We start from the raw sequence: 24,847 nt of genomic DNA on the forward strand, positions 1-24,847 counted from the left end.
TTGTGTGGCGAGTAGATTTTTTGGTGATTTGTCAACCACTGGTTATAACACACACCCACAGCAGTGAGGGCATGCCCGGAGTGTGGTAGTGCGTTGCCGGGCCTGTTGAGAAAAGGCTAGCAGATACTTGCAGTGTCCTGGGTATGAGAGTTTGGAAAGTAATGTCCATGTGCCAGAGTTCAGGGGTAATAGTGAGCAGCGTAAACAAGTCCGTAAGCCAGTGTCCAAGGGCAGGCGAAAGCAGGGTAATCCAATTCAAAGCAGAGTTCAAGCCAGGGAGATCCAAAGGTAAGCAGGGACAGGAACCAGCACTGAAAGAGACAGGAGAGCCAAGCATAGAGACTACACACACAGGGGTCACAAGAAGCTATGCAGAGCAATGAGCTAGAGGGCAGACAGGGATTATAAAGGAGGGAACACCAAAGGGAGGGAGAGGAGGAGCAGAGGGTAGAGTGCGCGTGACAGCTGGAAGTGCGTCCGGACAGGGCGCAGAGGAACGGGTGCGGGAGGAGGAAGGGAGAGATGAACGAGGAGGCAGAAGAAAAGGGTCAGAGGCAGGGAAATCAGGGGTGACGGGGACACATTGGGAAGCAGGAATCCCCTGAACCATCACACCTAGTAAGCGCAGTGATGGGAGCCACAGTGGTAGAAAAATTCCGGATGAATTTTGTATAGTAATTGGAAAAGCACAAAAAACGCTGAATGGACTTAAGAGAATTGGGCTGGGGCCAATCCAAAACAGCCTTAAGTATTTCTGGGTCCATCGAAAATCCTTTATCCGAAATGATATAGCCTAAGAAGGCGGTAGAAGACTGACAAAAAAAGTCATTTCTCGAACTTTGCGTAGAGGTTATTGACACGGAGACGAGAGAGGACAAGCCTAGTATGCTGGACATGATCTTGAAGATTCCCAGAAAAAATTAGAATATCGTCAAGGTAAATAATTACGAAGGAATTTAGGACATCGCGGAAGACATCATTCATAAAATTCTGAAAGACAGCAGGAACAATGCATAAACCAGATGGCATCACGAGATACTCGTAGTGTCCGCTTCTTGTATTGAAGGTGGTTTTCCATTCATCGCCTTCTCGAATACGTATGAGGTTGTAGGCTCCTCGGAGGTCTAGCTTGGAAACTTTTTTGGCCCCTTGAAGCCTATCAAACAGTTCCGAAATCAGAGGCAGGGGATACCGGTTTTTGACAGTAATGAGATTGAGGCCCCGGTAGTCAATGCATGGTCTCAGGGATCCATCCTTTTTCTTCACAAAAAAGAAACCGGCACCGGCGGGAGACGAAGAGTTGCAAATGAATCCCTTCTCAAGATTCTCTTTGATGTAGGTTGCCATGGCTTCAGTCTCTGGGAGAGACAAGGGGTAGGACTTAGACTTTGGCAGGACGGCACCAGGGACCAGATCAATGGGACAATCATAGGGTCTATGAGGAGGCAGGACATCTGACAGAGACTTACTGAAAACATTGATGAAATCAGCATATACTTCGGGAAGAGTGGAGTTGCTATCAGAAGGCGTTTCCATTCCCGCGATAACTGTGGCAGGAGCTATGACCGGCGAGGATAAGGCGTCTGGCTCTGGCTCTCATTGAATCGGTTTATAGTCCCTCCAATCTATGCGTGGGTTGTGATGCTGTAACCAAGGTAACCCTAGGATAACTGAAACATCAGGAGAGTGTATTACGTCAAAGGAGATGATCTCGGTGTGAGTACCGGCAGATAAAGTGAGAGGAAGAGTCTCTAATGTGATGAAAGCTGGTTACAAAAGACGTCCATCAATAGCCTCAAGTCCAATTGGTGCTTTCTTGGAGATAAGAGAAATCTTGTTACGGGTGGCGAACTCTTGGTCCACAAAATTACCACCGGAGTCTGAATCGAGAAAAGCAGCAGTAGTTACACGAAAATTCGGGCCTTCAAGCGAAACTGGGAGCATAATCCTTTTAGGGAGTTCCTCTTTAGAGAGGGGGCGAGAAGAAATTGATCCGAGGGTGAGTCCCTCTAGTGTGGCTGGTCCCGTTTGTTCCTTGGGCCTCAAAGGACAAAAACGTACCACATGATCTGGTGATCCACAATAATAGCATAGGCCCTCATTCTGGCGGCGAACCCTCTCGGCCGTCCTGTCGGGAGTACGGATCCACTGACTGCCGATCTGCATGGGTTCCACAGCCTCAGGAACAGGCCGAATAGCTGGAGGAGGCCTAGGATAAGGAGGGTCAGAAGACACCGGGACGTTGGCGTTCATGACGTCGCTCCTGGAGGCGCTGATCCATGCGTATGCACTGTGCGATCAAATCCTCCAATGCTTGGGGTCGGGGCTGGACTGCAAGTTCATCCTTTACAGATTCGGACAAACCTTGCCAAAATACAGCAGTAAGTGCCTCTTCGTTCCAATGAGTCTCTGCTGCGACGGTGCAGAATTCCAGTGCATATTTGACCACGGACCAATGACCCTCAGACAAATGAACTTGAGAAGAGGCAGCAGTGTCCCTGCGAGCAGGAATATCAAATACCTGCTGGAATTCTTGGCGGAATAGCTGGTAATCCGAGGAGATCTCCGGACGCAGTTCCCAGATGGGAGAAGCCCAGGCCAAGGCATCCCTGTTAAGAGAGTGTAAAGATAGGCTACCTTGATACGTCCGGTAGGAAAGAGGCTTGGAGATATTTCAAACTGAATTTCACACTGGTCCAAAAAATATCGACAGGTCAGAGGGTCACCAGCATATGCTTTAGGCGTAGGGATTCTGAGTTCCGAAGGCTGGGCGCTTCAAGGTGCGGCTGCAGCTGGTGGCGGAGTGGGCTGTAGTGAGAGAGTGGATACCTGTTGAATCAAAGTGGAAATCTGCGTTCCCAAAGCTTGGATGCATTGCGCAAGGGTCGGAAGTCGATCCCCCACCTCAGCCAGGTCTGCATTTGGGCTGTGCATAATGTCACGCTGTGCAGCCCGCAGACCAGACCAGTCCCCTGTACTGAGGTGGGATGTAGAGTATACGCACCGACAGCAGAGGGGGCGCGTCCGGGATGTGGCGTAGTAGCATAGCCAGGCCTGGATGTAGATAATGAATGGTCAAGTACTTGACGAGTCCGAGGATATAGAAAGTTCCGTAGTCAAAATCCGTAGCTGAGTCCGAAGGTCTTAGAGGTAGAGTTGTCTGTAGGAAAGCCAAGTACAGGAGCCAGAGGGGTATTCAGACGAACCGGGTCAATAGCTATAGGAAATAAACACAAAGAGAGCACGACACAGGTTCCAGGCAACACAGGTAGCAAGGAGCTATGCAGAGCAAGGAAGTGAAAGCAAAGCAGGATATTTAAAGCGGCAGTGACCAATCCGGACGAGGGGCATGGCGGGGGCATGTTGAGGAGCTGCACATGAGTGGCTGGGAGACCAGGAAGTAGTAGAGCACAGCTGAGAGTGCTGGAGATATGGTGAAGACACCCACGCCAAGCGGGGGACGGAGACAGGCATAATGGACGCGCTATAAATCCTTGAAGGAAGTGCGTGCTCTGTAACACCAGCACCAAAATCCAAGATGGCGGCTGCGGCGGAGTTCAAGATATGCGCTGGGCGGCGGCATGGGTAGCGACGGGGGGCAGGGGCAGCCGCTGCAGTACTGGTAGTGGGTAAGGAGGGGTCACGCGCAAGGGACGTGGCCCCCGATTCCTTACACCTTTTTGATAAGCCATGCTAGAATGTGGCTAGGTCCCGAAAACCCATAAAGGAGGTCACTGGGTCTGCTCATGATTTGGCAAATAAGATGAGAGTTACAGAGAGTAATGAAATATGTAATATAAAGAGCCATTAAGGGTACAAGACTTCCTATGTTTACAGGAATAAGCACATAAAAAGATATTATACCAAGACTTAACAAAAAACTATAGACTGTGTTTTCTACTAGATACAGGGAGCTGAGAGACAGAAAGACACCTATTTATAGAGATGCACGCAAGTGGGTTTTGATGTATCAATAACACAAGGACGTTAAATGAGTAACATAAAACTTGGCTTTTAATAGACAACTTAAAATAAGTGATAACTACAGTATACACAATGAAGACTTATTACTTGTATTACTGATACATCACAACCCACCTGAGTGCATCTCCATAAATAGGTGTATTTTTGTCTCTCAGCTCCTTCTCCCTACACTTTTTTTTAAACCTATAAGAGTGGCACCTCCCATCATTTGGGATTATTGAGGGAACTAGCACTGACACTATTCAATAATTGTTTTAAAACGTGTCATATCTTGAGCAAACTATATCCACCTTGGTAGTTCTCTCTGTTTTCTGCTAGACTAAAAACATGATTTGAATTTTGGCATTTAGCAAAAATTGTGAATGTGAAGATTGAAAAAGTAGTGGGAACAGTATAATAAAGGTGTAACAAACATGTCAAATACAAAAAAAGTACTGAATTATAAATCAATGCCAGGGTGAGAGGTTCAGAATTAGAATTGAAAAGATGAGGTAAAAGAGAGCCCCAGAATTTGGATAGATAATTGACATGACAGTGTAAATCACCTAAGGTAAGAAAACTCTGGCCTCAATGGTGTTTTCCACTGGCACTTTGAGAAAGGTCCACTATGCTGGACCAAAACAATCTGGTTTGAATAAACCACATACCACTGATAAGTGACCCTGGAGTGCTACTCTTTTAATTTTTTGTTACCTCATGTCGTTAGTATCTACCTCTGAATTTAGCACCAACAATTATTCCAGTTTTGTATAAATTGAGTGCTAGTGTACTATTTTGTGCCCAATAGTACTAAACCAGTAGGCACCTTAGAGCCAAAAATAAATGGGCCATAGGGTGCCTTATGGCTTGACACTGCTTAGTGAACACGGACATGAGAAAGGATACAGCAAGTCCAAGCATTAGGAAAAAATGGAAGAAGAGCCAAGTAAGCAACACATGATTTACAGTGAGAAAGAAAATAATGAACAACACATCCAAGCAGGTCTCAAATGAAAATGATGGTTTTGAGGAATGATCAAAGAGTTCAAAGTAGAGTCGCGATTGATAGTGTGGGACAGAAAAAAAACAATAATCCAACAATGACTGTTAGAAACAAATGTTTAAACTTCCAGTGCTGAATAATTAACCAACAGTCACATTATTGTGAGATGAAACTGGAAATAGGCAGGAGGTAGGGAACAGAGCTATAGGTTTAAGAAGTAAAAGAGTGAGACTGGGGACAAAGAATTATAGTATATGGACCATAATTCAAGAAAAATCACTAGCAGAAAATACTGTACGTCAGAAAGAAATTAGACAGAGTAGTGGAGATGATACAGTACTTTGGAGTATCTGCAATGTAAACATAGTGGGGATATCGGCATAAAAACTGAGATTCAGGTATAAGTTCCATGCAGTCGACAACAGTCTAACAGCAGCAATAGGTTACTACTGCTAGCTGCTTGATTCTTAAAAGATGCAATCCTTGCATTTTGTTTTATAATACAGTAATGCAAAGTTCTCAAAACTATTTATCAGTGTGTTTTTATCTTATTTTAAATACTGTATCTCTTTATAACTGATAAAAAAAGACATCTAAAATACAAATGGTAATATAGATTAATGTCATTTGAGGACCAAATTAAATAACTTGTAACTTTAACCCTATGAGTGCCGGAGTGGCTGCGGCAACAGCACTTGCGATCATGTGATCACTTCGTCACTGATGATGGAATAGAAGAGGAGGAATCCTCCTCTTACTGTAAGATCTCTTTCTATGCACCCAAAGAGTTCACTTAACTTTTTATGTACTGTACCTGAGGAATTGAAGCAGCTGTGTTGTTTAACTCTGTCGGATCAGCATTTTCCGGATCAAACAGCCATATATATAAATCCTGGTAAATAAGTTTGGTACAAAACATTACTGCCATTTAGCAAATACATGTCAATATGGTGAATCTAAAAGTGACTGTAGTTATATCCAATATGAGAATGTTTGTTAAATTAAACCTTAACACTTTAATTTCTAAACTTTTATGGCTCTGAAACTTAATGCGAATTTTGGCTCACATAGCCAAAATAGTAAAGCTACAATGCAATTAATTACTGGCCCGTCTAGCAGGGAAGGTAAAAAGTGATGCACTATGAGTGCGCATTCGCATGTTATTACCCAGAGTCTGAGTGCAGTGGATCCTGTCTGAAGGATGTCAATGTGCTCATACGTGTTCCTTATAATTACTTCAATATTTTAGCTTGCACGCACTTACAGCAATTGCGGTATATACAGTGGCGGCCGCCTTTATCCTAATGCGGCCGGATCCGCGGCGCTCTGATAATCGCGGGCAGATGCGAGGTTTTATTTGGTCTGGAGTGAATTGCGTTATTTTAGCACTCGTAATATTAGCATTTTATTATCGCTGTCTGCAATACTGCAATACTGTCTAAAAACTCAGGGGGGCGGTCGCGAGCTGTTGTCTTTAAAGTTTAATACTTTAGCAGTTCAACCTACGTCAGTACACTGTCTGCGTGTGTGCGCGCAGTAATTGTAAATTTGCATATTTATACATGCATGTCCAGTGCTGTATGTCTCATTTGAAAATTGTTGAAACGCATACACTTTAGGCGTGTACAGTACTGTAACAGTATCACATTTCGGCATATACAGCGCTCTCCCCTCGCTCGCCCCCGCACACACACAGGATAATTTACTGCACTGCATTATTTCAACTTCTTATCTTATCTACAGTACAGTACACCTCTCCCACACCATTCCTTTGAATGATTACTGTGCATGCGTCTGTAACTTCGCCACTGCTTGCTTGTGAAGTTCAAGAGTGAGTGACCAAAAAAATTTTTTTTCTCTCTCCTCAATTCTTATTTTTATTTTCTCCACAAGCCTGCCTAGACCAACTTGATATTATGATATTCAATCTGTGCTGTAGCTTTTGACTGCGACCCTGTGCGTTTGGCTGCACATGGTTGATTTGTGTGCTTTTTATGTACTGTATTTGGGGGTGTAGGGATCAAATTATTATGCTGATCTGCCTTTTGAAATTATGTCATTTCTTTGAACTGCAGTTGAGCTAATCCTTCATGCTGCTGTACCCTGTACCCCCCTCCCCCATGGCACACACACAAGGCTCGCTCAAGGATTGATTTGAACCTCTTATCGACAGACACCTCTACAGAGTCATTCAGTTTCTGAACTTTGCCATTGTGTTTTTAATCCGTCCCTAGCCGAGCGTCACCTCACTGCGCCTGCGTGTAATCCTCTTTGGGATGGGAGGTAGTTGATGATTACTGCGCATGGGTCATCCATCCCCCCCCAACCCTTTGAGGCTTTGTTTACGGTTACGCTTTTGAAAATCCCTTCTTGAATTTGATATGTAAATCTGATTTGCAAAGCACTGTGAGAATTGAGAGTTAAAAAAAACATTAACTGATTCATGCTGTTGATGCAGTAAATGACCACTTTTGTCATTCTTTCTATTTCTTTGGTGTAGGTGTGGAGGGGGGGGAGTTGTTGTCAATGATTATGATTATCATGAGTGTAAATAAATATTTATTTTATTTTATCAGGAACAAAAAAAAACAATATAAAATTAATCATGAATAATACAAAATGCAGTCTTTATTAAGTTCTTCTGTCAGGTGGAAATTGAGGGCCTGTGGATAATCATGAATAATGCACATTGATAATAATATTAAGTTATAATATATAATAATATATATAGTAATATAATTTTTTCCATCCTTATCTTCTTCCTCATTCTGTGTACAGTACAGTAGTTCATTGAGAGAGGGGAGGTTTTGTGTACATCATGACTGCATTTTAGATACTGTACACTTAACTGTACAAACATGTCACAGACTTTACACAATACCCCCCCTCTCTCCCAGGCCATCCTTTTTTTCTGAAAATAAAAGAAAACAAAAAATTAGTGCAGTTATGTGCATACTGTATTCTGTATTATGGCATTGTGTGCTGTGTAGTACTGTCATACTAGTCTATACTGGAACTACTGTATACTGTGACAACTGTAAAATACTTTGTAACCAGATGGCTGGTGCTGCTCTCTCTGGAAAGAAAAAAATTGAGCAGTTACAGTAGGTGCATACTGTATTATGGCATTGTGTACTGTATAGCTACTCCATATTGGACTACAGTATGCAGTTAGTACTGTCACTCTAGTCTATACTGGAACTACTGTATACTCTGAATACTATGAAAGAAAAAGTCTGTGCCATACTTACCTGTATCATACTGTACTTACAATACTACAGTACAGTACTGCAGTATACTGTACCATACTACCTTCCTGATGCTTGCCCATTACACGCGATCACAATGGGCAACACAGTCGCAGTATGGTCAATATATTTATTGCATCGTTCCACGGTGAGTACATCGTTCCAAAAACTCATTATGCCTGCGCCAACTCATCCTTTTTGTAGGGTTTCACGACTTTTCGGATATGTTCCTTCAGTTGATGCCAGACCATTTCGATCGGATTGAAGTCTGGCGATCTGTTATTGGAGGGGGAAAAAAAGGACAATTAGTTAAAGAGATACAGTACACAGTAAAAACAGTGGGAAAAAATGAGACACAGTTACCGCACTTACTCCGCTGGCGTCTTCACCCAGTTGATACCGCGCTCAAGGATATGCGCTGTTGACGCGGTGTGCTTCGGATCGTTGTCCTGGTAGAAACGGTGACCATCCGGGAACTCATGCGTGATGTATTCCACAATCTCAGAGATAACAATACAGACCGGCGCCTCAATGTCCAAAACTGAAATGAGTCCAAAGATGTGCTGCAGTGTCCAAAAATGCTGATCCGGCAGAGGGACTGCAAGCTCCGCAACAGCACACGTGGTATCATGCAAGGGAGATAAAGAGAAAGATCATAGCGTGACACTGCAATCTATATAACATATAACTCATACAAACAGGACATACATGACAAACAACACTAACAGAAAGGCTGACAATAAAACAGAGATTTATTTAGACAATACTAAAAACAAGAGAAGCTTTGGAGCAGGTCTAGGATCCAGTGTGGTAAAACTGGAATCCTACTTACAGCAATTCAGAAGGGTTCAAGCGGTGTGTATACTGTGCAGTTCTTTAATCAGCTTATCCTCGGCGCGTGGTGCTGCTGTAATGGCCGCCGGCGCTTCCTCCGGTTGCTCTCGGGCTCAGTGTCCTTGCAGGCCAAACCTCGCGAGATTTCTCGTCAGCCGTGACGTCACTCGCTAGGTGGAGCTACTCGCCGCCGCTTTCTCCTGTACCGCACGTCTACACCGTTTGCTCGAACTGTGACTGGGTGCTGTGACCAGTCACAGTTCGAGCAAACGGTGTAGACGTGCGGTACAGGAGAAAGCGGCGGCGAGTAGCTCCACCTAGCGAGTGACGTCACGGCTGACGAGAAATCTCGCGAGGTTTGGCCTGCAAGGACACTGAGCCCGAGAGCAACCGGAGGAAGCGCCGGCGGCCATTACAGCAGCACCACGCACCGAGGATAAGCTGATTAAAGAACTGCACAGTATACACACCGCTTGAACCCTTCTGAATTGCTGTAAGTAGGATTCCAGTTTTACCACACTGGATCCTAGACCTGCTCCAAAGCTTCTCTTGTTTTTAGTATTGTCTAAATAAATCTCTGTTTTATTGTCAGCCTTTCTGTTAGTGTTGTTTGTCATGTATGTCCTGTTTGTATGAGTTATATGTTATATAGATTGCAGTGTCACGCTATGATCTTTCTCTTTATCTCCCTTGCATGATACCACGTGTGCTGTTGCGGAGCTTGCAGTCCCTCTGCCGGATCAGCATTTTTGGACACTGCAGCACATCTTTGGACTCATTTCAGTTTTGGACATTGAGGCGCCGGTCTGTATTGTTATCTCTGTGTTTTTCTAACTGTGTTTGGGTTAGGTTTTCCTGGCAGCCGTCCTATAGATAGAAATTTTTCACACTGTGTTTGCATTGTATATATTCACATATTGTTTAGCGCTATCCACACCACCCTTTTTTCTATTCCACAATCTCAGGCACAATTTTCTCTTGGAAGAAAGCTTTACTCATGATTCCTATAACAAGAAAAGAAAAGTGCTCAAAAAACTGCACACTAGTATAGTGCGTAAGGCAAAAGCGTGTGACATACATTTTACTGTACCTTCAAAGATGACGATGCATCCTGGTCCACGCTTAGAGATAGCACCCCACACATGCATCTTTACTGGGTGTTTTGGACGCGGCTTCATAGATATGCAACCTTTTTTGTGGAATGCAAAGGTGGAAAATCTCTCCAGCGAAACAGTAGACTCGTCAGTGAAGATGCAATCCTGGAAAGTTTCTCCACTGTCGATCCATGCCTGGGCATGGACCACTCTCTTGATCTTGTTAACGTCTCTTATCATAGGGTATGCTCTGAAATGACAAGGAATAAATAATTTTATAGGTACAGTACAGTTTCTTAAACAACACTTTTACCTCCTGTGCTGTCCAGTACTAACCTCACACGTCCATATTTCCATCCAATTCTGCGTCTCATCTTCTTTATGCTGGTCTCGGATACAATGAGATTGTGATTTTGCTGCAGAGTGTATTTGACCCTTAATGCACTCTTCTCATCATTCCCTTCACTTATTTTGTCGACCAGAAGAGTTGTCTCCCTACAATGTATAGAAAAACAACAATCAGGTAAGTTACAGTGCAGTAGGCCACAAGCACAGCACATCATTTGCAGTAAAAATAGTATACAATGAGATACTGTAGATCTACACAGTATATAGTTCTATTAATATGCAGCAATATAAACAATATATATACTGTTGTTATATAAATATACCGAAATAACTATAAAATCAGATAGATCTACAGTACACAATATATAGTTCTATTAATATGAAGCAATATAAACAATATATATACTGTTGTTATATAAATATACCGAAATGACTATAAAATCAGATAGATCTACACAATATATAGTTCAAATAATATGCAGCAATATATTATATATTATTGTATTATATAGTTATATAAATATACTTACGTGTTAGTTACCGTTGGTGTCCTCGTGCGTTGTCTGGTTTTTCCGTGTGCATGATAGAACACGGTGGTTGATGGCACAACGAGGCCAGAATCAGCTAACCAGCGTTGGATATCTGCAAATCGGTGTCCGCTCGTGTACATCTCCTTAATTCTCATGCTAAGATCCTTTGAAATCTTTTTAACAGGCATTGCTGCGAGTAGAAAGAAATACAAACACAAGAATGTATATTCGATGTTTAGTCGATGTGTATTCAATGTGCAGTGAATCCACAAAATGGATGATGTATTTATACGTTAATGACTCACATTAGAGTACGCCCACTTTTAACACCTGTACCTTGTCATCATGCATAAAAGGTTACACACTTTGCATAGCCCACCACTCAATGATCTGTATCTGAACTTGCCCTTGTCCAGATACTGCATTGTGCCATCTGCTTCCAATTGATCAACCCTGATTCTACGGACGCAGGAACCCACTCGCCTCTGCCGCGCCTGTCATGCAGAAAAAGCGAAAGGCAGGAGCCGTTTCTAAGCCAAGGCCAAAGCGACAGGCTAAGGCCAATAAAGAAAACCTTCTCCTGACCCCGAAGGCTAAGGGTTTTAAAACACGTAAGCCTTATTATGTCAAGAAGAAATACGGTGATGTACACACAACGCAAAACAATTGGCAGCCAACCCATCGAACCCACAGGCCACTTCCTCGTTTATGCCTCGACGACTCTGCCGCCGGTCTCCCTGAAATCTACAGCCCATCTTCTCCACTACTCATCCAGGACGCTGCCGCCGCTCTCCCGGAAACCCACATGCCATCTCGCCTCCGCTCTTCGGCGATGATGCCACTGGTGCCCCTGAAATCAACGGGTCACTTTCTCCATTACGCTTAGACGACTCTGCCGCTTCTTGCCCGGAAATCCACAGGTCGCTTTCTCCATCCCTCTTCGACGACGCTGCCGCTTCTCCTCTCCCAGAATTCCACAGGTCACCTCCTCCATCCTTCTCCGGTGACGCTGCCGCTTTTCTCCATGGAACCCCCATCTCATCCTCCATAGCACCCATCCACCCACATGTCCACAGCACGCCATGCACAAGAACCAGCTCGTTAGATCGCATGCTGAATGGGTTAAGTGTGGATATCCCCGGGAACTCTATTGTGCTGGCAAAGATAGATCTGCTTCTGGAGACCATGCTGACTCTGGATCAACAGATGCAGAAGATAGAGACTGACATAGCGGGGATACATCATTTGCTCGGTGTTCATGCCCCTGTATCCCCAACGCCGGAGCAGGAGGGTGGCATGGATGTGATGAATGGGACCTTCGACCACCTTCCATCAGCAAGCACACCGCCTCCACCAGAAGATTTTGTGTACATGTATGCCGTTGAGGAGGAGGATAACATGACAACCCCGTCAAGACCACACCAGGAGACAACACGGCGACCAAGACAGGAGGAAAGCTTACTCCCAGAAAACCTACCCTCGCCCGCCTCCACAAGTACACCAGCTCACAGAAGCACACCCGCTCACAGAATCCACCCTACATACGCTTGCATCGATACGGTGCCCGACATCATCCTGCACGAGCTGCCACCGGCACTCAGGGAGAAGTATAGGGTGATGAGCGCTGGTGTACCCCACAAGTATGCCTTGTTAATTTTCAAGCACCACGTGTCATACTTGTTGTACTGCGAGTGGGCATACAAAGTGAACTATGAAGGAAATCGCGAAAAAAAGGCGCTTCCTGAAAATTTAAGAAAGACTATTGTGGAGGAATTGTGGCGCTATTTTTCAATGACAGATCCTGTAATGAAAACTGTTCGAGACTGCATTAATGGCATTTTGCGCCATACAAGGCATCGGCCCTGGAAGGACAATCTGGTGGGTATCGCATTTGCGTGACTGTTCAACTGTTGTTTATTTTTTGTAAATGTTTTTGTAAATGTTTTGTCTTGCTGTACTTTAATAAAGGAGATGTTGCGTGTTTTAACTTGTATGAATAAAGAAATGTTTTTGCTTAAACAAGACCTGCACAACTCCAGTCCTCGAGGGCCGCAAACAGGCCCGGTTTTCAAGGTTATCCTGAAAACCGGGCCTGTTTGCGGCCCTCGAGGACTGGAGTTGTGCAGGTCTGACTGACTGTTCTGTACACCATCCTACTGTAAATGTTTTGTCTTTCTGTACTTTAATAAAGGAGATGTTTCGTTTTGTACATTTTATGAATAAAGAATTATTTTTAATAACAACATACTGTTGTCCTCTACTGTACATGTTTTGAATTTCTGTACTTTAATAAAGGAGATGTTGCGTGTTTTAACTTGTATGAATAAAGAAATGTTTTTGCTTAAACAAGACCTGCACAACTCCAGTCCTCGAGGGCCGCAAACAGGCCCGGTTTTCAAGGTTATCCTGAAAACCGGGCCTGTTTTCGGCCCTCGAGGACTGGAGTTGTGCAGGCCTGACTGACTGTTCTGTACACCATCCTACTGTAAATGTTTTGTCTTTCTGTACTTTAATAAAGGAGATGTTGCATTTTGTACATTTTATGAATAAAGAATTATTTTTTATAACACCATACTGTTGTCCTCTACTGTACATGTTTTGAATTTCTCTACTTTAATAAAGGAGTTGCGTGTTTTAACTTGTATGAATAAAGAAATGTTTTTGCTTAAACAAGACCTGCACAACTCCAGTCCTCGAGGGCCGCAAACAGGCCAGGTTTTCAAGGTTTTGTATATTTTATGAATAAAGAATTATTTTTAATAACACCATGTGACTGTTAACCATACTGACTGACTGTAAATGTTTTGACTTTCTGTACATTCTGTACATAAATGTTTCCACTAGCAGTAAACTATACACCTGTTGATGTTTTGAATTGCTGTACACTTAAAATGTTTTTACATTGTACAGTATTTGTAAATAAATGTTTTTGTACTCCACCAATAAAAGAAAATGTTGATTTGTTTTAAATTGTTCCAGTGTTTCTAGAATGTACAGTACTGTCCAGGCATACTGTACTGTATACTGTAGGCATGCTCAGTACTGTACATTACAAGAGTATTAAAACTAATACATGCTGTACGGGTATAGAATACACATATGTACTGTTATACATGTAGAATAAATGCATACTTTTTATTTTCTCGGTTTTATTATACAGTATACTGTATATAAAAAATTATTGTATACGGTCTGAAAACATCAGCATACTGTTTCAGGTATTCTATCCTAATCAATAACAACGGCCACTAAACTGTAGACTCCGGTACAGGCATTGTTACACAAAGCGATATTATCCATCGGTATCCCTCCATTTGCCGTTTTCCGCATGAGATGACAAAGTTTTAATTTCTGAGGGGAAAAAAAAGGAAAAGTTTTACTGTAATGGTCAGTCCCCCAAAGAAGTTCCCACAGTCAGTCCCACCAATAATTTTCTCGGGGGGCGTCTCCTGTTCACATGCGCATGCGCCTACCGCCGATGTAATGACACGCATATGCGTTTCAAGAAGGTTCCAATGCGCATGCGCCTAGCTTTCCACCAATTGTGCAGTATCTACTGCAGAAGCCGCTTAGCTGCTCAGCCAATGATATTGCTTACAGGAGAATCGCTTGACTTTTGAATCGCACTGATATTGATATTTTCACAATAAAAAAAACTGAATAAAATACGGCATCATTACTCACCATAGAATTTCCCAATCAGCTGGCGCCGGGCCACGGCCAGTCCAGTATTCTTGATCATACGCGTCGTTGACTGGTGACAGCGGGACTACTACACCTGTAGTCAGCTGATGAGGCTGGAAATCGCTTAGGTACATGCAAGCTTGCTCGAAACTGTACGCGAAATCCGGCTCAGGCTGCAGGTATCCGTGCGTGGACAGACAGCAAGGGTTGTCACTGACGGTCGGACCGTTATTGGAAGCCGGTGCTGGTGCTGGTGCTGGTGCTGGTGCTGGCGCATTGCTTGCCAGCGACTCTCGTTTCTTAGTTGGTTTTAACACGACTGTTCGCCTTTTGCCGTCTACATGATCATAGATACGGGAAAAACCCGGTGATACCCTCCAATAAAATCGAAAAAAGACGAAACGCGTAGGGCGTGGCTAAGGCAGAGGAGTCATTTTCCCACGGAGACCTTCGCTACGGGCTGAGAATATTGCAGGTTGTGAGAGGCAAAGCAAAGCAGAAGTCCGGATCCTTCGTTTCCCCCGGTGGTGCAGCAACCAGAAGCAGGCAGCTGAAGGTCCTGGTTCCCGGAGGGATCTCCTTTGCGGGGCACCCGACCGGGTGGACGTCACTTCCGGTTGAAGGAGACCACGCGGAGAGTATACAGGAGAGGACACCATTGCTGAGTCGGATGGCAGTATTGGCTTATGAGAGCCTATCTCATACCTGCTTGTTTACCGTGTACACTTGTGAGTGGGCATTTGTCTGTTTTTATTGTTCCATAAACCGAATTGTTATACTGTACTTTAATGCACTAGGTGTGCGCCTGTTTTTTTCTTTTTTTCCCCATATATATATATATATATATATATGAAAAAAGAGGAGAGAGCGCACGCCCATAGCGTATAAAAGTTTTAATGAGGGGGAAGGGGGAGAGAGGGGGGGGGTAAAAAACGCACTTACAAAAATGCAATAAAATCAAGCATATGTGATATATATAATCACCACCATCCGGTTTAAATGTAGACTCTTGGGGCAGTCCCAGGCTCCGTTGGTAAAGGAGCAACGTCACAGCAGATTCCCAGGGCTGGAAACACCATCCGGTCAAGCTGCAGACTCTTGGGGCCGTCCCAGGCTCCGTTGGCAAAGGAGCACTGTCCCAGCAGATTCACAAGGCAGGTGTGCTATAGAATAGTCCAAGAAAGAGGTCCCGTAATGATGGTGCCTGTAGCACTCGCGTCTGGATCAATATGCTCCAGCGCTTAGTGTAGACTCCAATGTCTGTGCGTCTGACGTCACGACGCACAGACATTGGAGTTTACACTAAGCGCTGGAGCGTATTGATCCAGACGCGAGTGCTACAGGCACCATCATTACGGGACCTCTTTCTTGGACTATTCTATAGCACACCTGCCTTGTGAATCTGCTGGGACGGTGCTCCTTTGCCAACGGAGCTTGGGACGGCCCCAAGAGTCTGCAGCTTGACCGGATGGTGTTTCCAGCCCTGGGATTCTGCTGTGACGTTGCTCCTTTACCAACGGAGCCTGGGACTGCCCCAAGAGTCTACAGTTAAACCGGATGGTGGTGATTATATATATCACATATGCTTGATTTTATTGCATTTTTGTAAGTGCGTTTTTTACCCCCCCCTCTCTCCCCCTTCCCCCTGATTAAAACTTTTATACGCTATGGGCGTGCGCTCTCTCCTCTTTTTTCCTTTTTAGATATCTTGTGGACGTGGTTGGTCCATATTGAGAGCTGCCGGAGACCCTGCATACCAGCACCTATACCATTCATTGGACTATTGGAGGACTGGTTTATCCTTTTTTGCATTTTTTACATATTATTGTTCATGTTTTTGTGGGCCTGATATTATTATAGGTCCACATAATTATATGTATATATATTTATATTGCTTATATAATTGAGGAATTCATCAATAATTACATCATATTGTCATAGCATATATATATATCTATTGTATATGTTCCTTAGAGGCGCAGCTTTTTTCTTTGTTGTTTGTTCTATATATATATATATATATATATATATATATATATATATATATATATATATATATATATATATATATATTGTGACAGAAACCAGGGTATGGTGATAAATTCCATATATAGGGCTCCCAGGATACTGAACAGTTTCTATCCTGTTTAGGATGGAAAGTGCAGCCTCAGAATGCATGCACTGCATCCCACAGTTTGGCAAGTGCTGGAACTGAGGGGTGAGGGATCCAGACCAGAGTTTGTCTGCTGCCTGATTTCTGTCACCTGTCCTGCTAGTTAGAGATCAGGTATTTAAGACTGGATTTCCTGGTTCCTCTCCCCTCTCCCCAAGAGCCTGGAGGCAAGAAGGCTGCTGGAAGCAGAGAGGGGAAATGCTTCTCACCAAACAGGTTAAATCATTCTGTTCCTTTTGTCTAAAACGGCAAAGTCCCTTATTTTTGTTGTTGGAACTGGATAAGCCAGTCCAACCCCAGTCAGGGAAACCTTAGTTAAGTTATTGCTCAGACGAGCAGGGTTTTTGTTTGCTTATGTATTATTTTGAATTCCGTGTGGCAGTCTCAGTGCCTGGGACTGAATAAACCAGGCAATAGCCTGTTTAAAGGAACAGCACGTTACGCCTCGTCATTTAACCTACCCTAAAAGACAGTGTTCTAACAGTACCAGACAGACGGCGGAGCCCCGGAGTAAGCCGTTTGTCACATATGGTGGAGAATGCGGGCAGAACACTAAAAGGTCTGCGGGTTAAAGAACTTTAAAAAAAAAAAAAGTTTTTTTTTCTCTCCAAACAAGATGGAAGACGTGGTGAGTGCGCTGGTACGCAATGTCGCTGCCCAGAAAGACGCGAATGAAACCCAGCAACAGGTGAATGCAACCCAGCAACAGCTGTTGATAGCCCAGCAAGAGACTAATGCAAACCAGCAACAGACTAATGCAAACCAGCAACAGATGAATGCAGCCCTGCAAAAGGCGAATGCAACCCAGCAAAAGCTGTTAATAGCCCAGCAAGAGACTATTGCAAACCCGCAACAGACGAATGCAGCCCTGCAAGAGGCGAATGCAGCTCTGCAAAACGCGAATGCAAACCAGCAAGAGACAAACCGCTTGCTGAGAGAGGAGCAACAACGGTTCGCCCAGGGCTCACAGCAGGAACTCGAGATCCTGAGAAGGACTATCATTAAGACTCCACTGGCAGAGGCAGCCCCAGTCCCGAAAATGACCAGGGCAAGCCACTATCTTCAGAAGATGGGGCCCTCGGATGATGTTTAAACTTATCTTCTCACTTTTCAACGCACGGCACAGAGAGAGGGTTGGCCAGAAGCTGAGTGGGCCAGTCTAATCGCACCCTTCTTAAGCGGCGAACCCCAGAAGGCTTACTTTGATCTAGAGCCAGCCGAAGCTAACGTCTATGCAAAATTGAAGTTCGAGATCCTCGCCCGCCTCAGTGTAACCACGGCCATTCACGCCCAAAGGTTCCACGCATGGTCCTTCACGTTGGATAAAGCCACCCGATCCCAGATGTATGACCTCATCCACCTCGCTCGGAAGTGGCTGCAACCCGAGATCAACTCAGCAAGCCACATCGTGGAACGGTTGGTCATGGACCAGTTCTTGAGGAAACTTCCCTCTACCCTACACCGTTGGGTCAGTCAGAGTGACCCCCATAATGCCGATGAGCTGGTGGCCCTCGTAGAAAGGTACAATGCAGCAGAAGAGCACCTACAACCCACAGTCATGGAGCATCCCCATTACCCAAGGTTCCAGGACTCTTCCAGAGACGGTAAAAGAGTACCAGGGTTAAGGGGGGCTGAAGAGCGACGACCGCCTTCACACAGCAACAGTGACTCGCATACTAAGGGCAAAAGCCAAGGTGGGGAGCCGAAAAAGGGCTCTAAGTGGGACACAGACTATGTACCTAAATGTGTAAATTGTTATGAGAGGGGCCACACCGCAAAAGTCTGCCCACTAAATACTGAACCAATGCAATGCAACAGCGTTAAACCTTATTCGTTGTGGTCTCAATGTATGGGCCCTAGCCCAGAGGACCCCTTGAATAACCATCTCTGGGCATTTGTAAAGGTAAATGGTAAGAGGGTTCGGGCACTACTTTACTCTGGGAGTATGGTTACACTAGTGTCCGAATACCTGTTGCCCATTGGGAAAAAACAGGTAAACAGTTCACAAAGAGAGGCAATTTGTTGTATACAAGGGGATAATCACGAATATTCCACTGTTGATGTTCTTATTGAAACAGAGTTTGGTTCTTTAGATTTCAAAGTGGGTATAGTACCCAAATTGGCACATGATGTGTTAATAGGGACCGACTTTCCCCATTTTCTAAAAATGTGGTCCTCCTCTCCGAATAGCGCCAAGAGTTCAATAGCGGACCATAAAGAAGTAATAGAAGAAACAAATCCTTTCCCTTTATCAGAAATGGAGGTTGACGAGGGCCCAAATAAAAAGGGGAAAGAGGAAGAGTGCTGTAAAATCCCCTTTCCCATGGCCACCTTGGTAGGGAATACCCCAAATCAAGATGTTGAACAGGCGCTTACCACCCCAGAACAGGATAAGATCTTCGCTGACCTAGAGGTCAGTCCTGGGGTTTTTAAGAAGGCCCAGTGGGAAGACCCCACATTAGCGGAAGCAAGGGGGAATATACGGGACCAGAATAGTACTCCAGGCCAACCAGATAGGTCACTTGCCTACTCCTACTTCGAGGTAGAGAATGACCTAGTATATCGGGTTGATAAAAGGAAATCAATTATAACTAAACAATTGTTGGTACCACAGACATTCCGTAATGTAGTATTACACCTCGCACATAGTCACCCATTGGGGGGACACCTAGGGATGGAAAAGACAAAAGAAAAGGTTCTCCGAAGCTTCTATTGGCCTGGGGTTCTGGCAGAAATTACAAATTATTGCTCCTCATGCCCAGAATGTCAGATCACCGCCCGTTCAAAGCGTATCGTAGCCCATTGGTACCCCTTCCCATAATAGATGTACCATTTGACCGGATTGCTATGGATCTAGTAGGACCCCTAATAAAGTCTGCTAGGGGACATCAACATATATTGGTAATATTAGATTATGCCACCTGATATCCGGAGGCAGTTCCCCTATGTAGCACCTCTGCTAAAAACATAGCAAAAGAGTTAATAGTTCTGTTTACCAGGGTCGGAATTCCTAAAGAGATATTAACTGACCAGGGAACACCATTTATGTCCCAAGTAACAAAAGAGTTATGTAAACTCCAAAAAATCAAGCATCTCAGAACCTCAGTCTATCATCCACAAACAGATGGTTTAGTGGAACGGTTCAATAAAACCTTAAAGAGCATGTTACGCCGGGCAGTCGATAAGGATGGGAAAAACTGGGATTGTTTGTTACCATACCTGTTATTTGCCATTAGGGAGGTTCCCCAATCATCCACAGGCTTCTCCCCGTTTGAACTATTGTATGGCCGACACCCAAGGGGCTTACTGGATATAGCCAAAGAGACTTGGGAACACGAGGTTACCCCATACAGAAGTGTAATAGAGCATGTTGCCCAGATGCAGGACCGCATAGCTGCAGTCCTACCTATAGTGAGGGAACACATGGAAAAAGCTCAAGAGGCCCAGAGGAATACGTATAATAAGGGGGCTAGTGTCAGATTTTTTTTTCCAGGCGATAGGGTACTAGTTCTGGTTCCCACCGTAGAGAGTAAATTCCTTGCTAAGTGGCATGGGCCATATGAGGTCTTGGAAAGAGTGGGAGAAGTAAATTACAAGGTGAGACAGCCAGGTAGGAGGAAACCTAAGCAAATTTACCATATAAACCTACTTAAGCCCTGGAAAGATAGAGAGGTCTTGTTAACCCTAGTACCCCCAGGTCCGTCAGAGAATTGAGAAACTGACCCAGAGGTTAGCATAGCTGAAACCCTGTCCGTTCATCAGAAATGAGAGGTCCAGAATTTAGTGAGAAGAAACAAAGAAGTCTTCTCTACACAGCCAGGTAAAACTAGCGTAATTGAACATGACCTAGTCTCTAAACCGGGGGTCCGAGTTAACCTTAAACCGTACCGAATCCCAGAGCCAAAAGAGAGGCTATAAGTTTAGAAGTTAAAAAATGCTAAAACTAGGCGTAATTGAGGAATCCCAAAGTGGGTGGAACAGCCCTATAGTTTTAGTCCCAAAACCAGACGGTACAACAACGTTTTGCAATGACTACCGTAAACTAAACGCTGTGTCAAAATTTGATACTTATCCTATGCCCCGGGTTGATGAACTGGTAGAGAGACTGGGCAAAGCCCAATATCTCACGACCCTAGACCTAACAAAAGGGTACTGGCAGGTTCCCCTCATAGAAAGGGCAAAAGAAAAGACAGCCTTCTCAACCCCAGACGGCCTCTTTCAGTATAGGGTTTTACATGGAGCTCCGGCCACATTCCAAAGAACGATGGATAAAATTTTAAAACCACATGCTCGGTATGCTACCACCTACCTGGATGATGTGATAATCCCTAGTGAAGATTGGCAATCCCACCTTCCAAAGGTCTGCTGGACTAACTGCTAACCCCACTAAATGCACTATTGGTCTGGAGGAGGCCAAGTATCTGGGGTATTCTATTGGCAGAGGTTTACTCAAACCCCAAACACTCAAAGTAGAGGCGATACAAAATTGGCCAAGGCCAGTTACAAAAAAACAAGTAAGGACCTTTTTGGGATTAATTGGTTACTATAGAAGGTTTATTCCCAATTTTGCAACTAAGGCAACCCACCTAACCGACCTCACAAAAGCAAGAGGGCCCCTAATGGTAAAGTGGTCCCCCGAAACCGAACGGGCCTTTAGAAGCCTGAAAGAAGCTCTTTGCCCAACCAGTGTTGGTCACACCTGACTTCTCTAAAGAGTTTTTAGTCCAAACCGACGCATCTGAGTTAGGGCTGGGGGCTGTACTCTCCCAGGAGTCTCAAGGTGAGGAGCACCCCATCCTTTATTTAAGTAGGAAACTAAATCCCCAGGAGAAAAATTACTACATAGTCGAGAAAGAATGTCTCGCAATAAAGTGGGCTGTAGAGACGCTCAAATACTATCTGTTGGGGAGAAAATTCCGGTTGGTCACAGATCATGCACCCCTCACCTGGATGTGTCAAAACAGAGAGAAGAATGCTAGAGTGACCAGTTGGTTCCTAAGCCTACAACCCTTTAAATTTTCTGTGGAACACAGGTCAGGGCACAAACATGGCAATGCTGACGGGTTGTCAAGGATGCACTCCTTAATATCCATGGTCGCTCATCCCTCGAGGTCTGAGCTGGGGGGGAGGATATGTGACAGAATTATGGTGATAAATTCCATATGGTGATAAATTCCATATATAGGGCTCCCAGGATACTGAACAGTTTCTATCCTGTTTAGGCTGGAAAGTGCAGCCTCAGAATGCATGCACTCCATCCCACAGTTTGGCAAGTGCTGGAACTGAGGGGTGAGGGATCCAGACCAGAGTTTGTCTGCTGCCTGATTTCTGTCACCTGTCCTGCTAGTTAGAGATCAGGTATTTAAGACTGGATTTCCTGGTTCCTCTCCCCTCTTCCCAAGAGCCTGGAGGCAGGAAGGCTGCTGGAAACAGAGAGGGGAAACGCCTCTCACCAAACAGGTTAAATCATTCTGTTCCTTTTGTCTAAAACTGCAAAGTTCCTTATTTTTGTTGTTGGAACTGGATAAGCCAGTCCAACCCCAGTCAGGGAAACCTTAGTTAAGTTATTGCTCAGACGAGCAGGGTTTTTGTTTGCTTATGTATTATTTTGAATTCCGTGTGGCAGTCTCAGTGCATGGGAATGAATAAATCAGGCAATAGCCTGTTTAAAGGAACAGCACGTTACGCCTCGTCATTTAACCTACCCTAAAAGACCGTGTTCTAACAGTCCCGGACAGATGGCGGAGCCCCGGAGTAAGCCGTTTGTCACAATATATATATATATTGTGACATAGTCCAAAGATGTTAGGCAGCTTTCTGTCCAGTTTTAGGTCAGAAAGTGCAAGAATAGTGCAAAATGATCCATTCCACAGCTTCACATTTACTCAGGCTGGTGGATGGAAAATCCAGACCACACATTACAATGTGTCTAGTTCTCCCTCACCTGCTTTCCTAATCACTAGCACAGGTATTTAGAGCAAAGAGGGTTGCTTTTCAGTCTCTCTTCTTAGAGCCTGGAGACTGGGGGTTTCGCTGCTCCCCTGCATCCAGTTCGGGGTGGACGGCCCCTTCAAGTATCACAGTACCAGAGGATTTGCCTGGACACTTGGGACCGAGTTCCCACCACGAACAGATAAGACAAACACATGTTTATTGCCGTATCTAAAAGACTATATGCTTTATCTAGTGACCCTAAATGAGAGGGCATTGTTTTATGCTGGGGAACCAGGTTAGTTGGCCCAGCAGCAGTCAGAGAGGCTGATTCTGCTGTGTAGTTAGATCCCTGAATGGGATAGGATTTCTTTATATGATTTGGTTTTTATTTCTTAAAAGTGACAGTGTGTGAAATGTTATAACGGTGATATGAGTAAACCTCTGAAGGTTCATGTCTGAGTGCCTCCTGCCTACACCTGTTAAAGCTGCAATCCCTTACTGGGATGAAAATAAAGCAGGCAGAAGCCTGAGTTAAGCAACATAATACTTTGCATGTTCCTGTTTTTGTATAATTAACCCTAGAAGACTGTGTCGGGAAGAACCCAGACAGACGTCAGCGCTACAAAAGAGGGGCATTTGTCACATATGGTGGAGAATGTGGGTCGACACTAAAAGGTCTGTGGGTTTGCAAATAAATGCGGGGGTTTAAAATGGCCGCCCAGCCGAAGTAAAAGTACAGATGCTATGAGTGAAGTCTGTCCAACTGTGTATAACCAGTTGTGCTTACATCATACACAAAGAATGTGTGAAATGTGGATGCAATAGCACCCGGAGGTCAGAAGATTGAAAGTTACTGAACTCAAGTGGAAAAAAATATATATATAATAATTTGGTTTTCTGAAGAAAGTGAAAATTGCATCTAGCAAGTGCTGTTTGTAAAGCTAATGCCTTTTGCTGAAGTGAGTGAATTTGCAGCTAGCAAGTGCTGTGTGTAAAGTCTGCCCTGTCAGGTGTGGGAAAAAAAAAAAAAAAAAGGATTTTTTTTTAAATGGCCGACGTCAAATGTTTGTTTTGTAATGTACATAACCATGAAAAACAGTGTCCCTTCAGGCCATACGATGAGGATGATGACTACTCGTATGTGGCCCCTGGAAGAGAGCCGTACCCAAAGATGAATTTAGTATGCTGGGCCTGTCATGAAGTAGGTCACATGGAAGATGTGTGCCCCCAAATTTTCAAAGACAAACAGCTGCAAAAGCAAGCAACGCCCTGTTAGTGCAAGCAAGATGTGGAAGCTGATACCAGTGAGTGTGTGCCCAGTACCACTGATATCTCTGGAGCTAATAAAGCAAAAAGAAAGAAGAAGAAAAAGAAAACTGTTCCTCAAGTCACAAAAAAAGTGACCGAGCCACTTGAACCTGCGCTGTCAGGACATGCGTCAGAAAGGTGCCGAGATGTTCTGCAGACCGGAGTGACCGGCAGAATTGTCACGGGAACAGTGGCAAAGGAAAAGGAGGAGCAAGGGGAAGCTGAATCCTTGATCCAGGATAAAGAGGCTTTGGTTTCTGCACTCCAAGCTGCCCGCCATGATTATGAAGTCCTGTGGCAGGGATTCATGAAGGAGCGAGAATGTAACAAGAAGGAGCGAGAAGTGAACGCCGAGTTACAGAGGTGTATACTCCCAGCTTTACAAGAGCACAAGGCTTTGAAGAAAACAGAGTCTCTCTTACGGAGTGAGTTGGAAGAGGTGACGACTAGTCTGGAAAAGGCCAACACCGTAATTGCCACCATGGATGAAAAACAGATTAAGTCTGACAAATTGATTGCTATCCTAAAACAGAAATACGGGAAGGCTCTACAAGAGGTTCACGCGCTCAGCACAGAGGTGCAACACTTACGCCTGGAGGGCCACGGTCTGAACACAGAGCTGGGAATATTGAAGGAAACCTGTGAGAATGCCCTGAGTAATTTAGAGACTGTAAAGAGAGAAAATGTAATTCTGACACAGAAAAATTCAGACTTGACTGACCAGATCA

At 44.4% G+C, this 24,847-nt stretch overlaps 1 protein-coding gene across 4 annotated transcripts in view; it reads right to left on the reverse strand.

Annotated features, from left to right (window-relative positions):
- CATSPERE (catsper channel auxiliary subunit epsilon) overlaps positions 1-24,847 on the reverse strand; it is an 891,786-nt gene that overhangs the window by 485,522 nt on the left and 381,417 nt on the right. For all 4 annotated transcript variants that reach the window (XM_075596820.1, XM_075596822.1, XM_075596819.1 and 1 more), the window contains one exon: positions 5,781-5,858. In XM_075596820.1, coding sequence (XP_075452935.1) covers positions 5,781-5,858 — 78 coding nt within the window. The remainder of the gene's footprint in view (positions 1-5,780; positions 5,859-24,847) is intronic.

Source organism: Ascaphus truei, chromosome 4 (assembly GCF_040206685.1).
Source record: "Ascaphus truei isolate aAscTru1 chromosome 4, aAscTru1.hap1, whole genome shotgun sequence".
Lineage (NCBI taxonomy): Eukaryota > Metazoa > Chordata > Amphibia > Anura > Ascaphidae > Ascaphus > Ascaphus truei.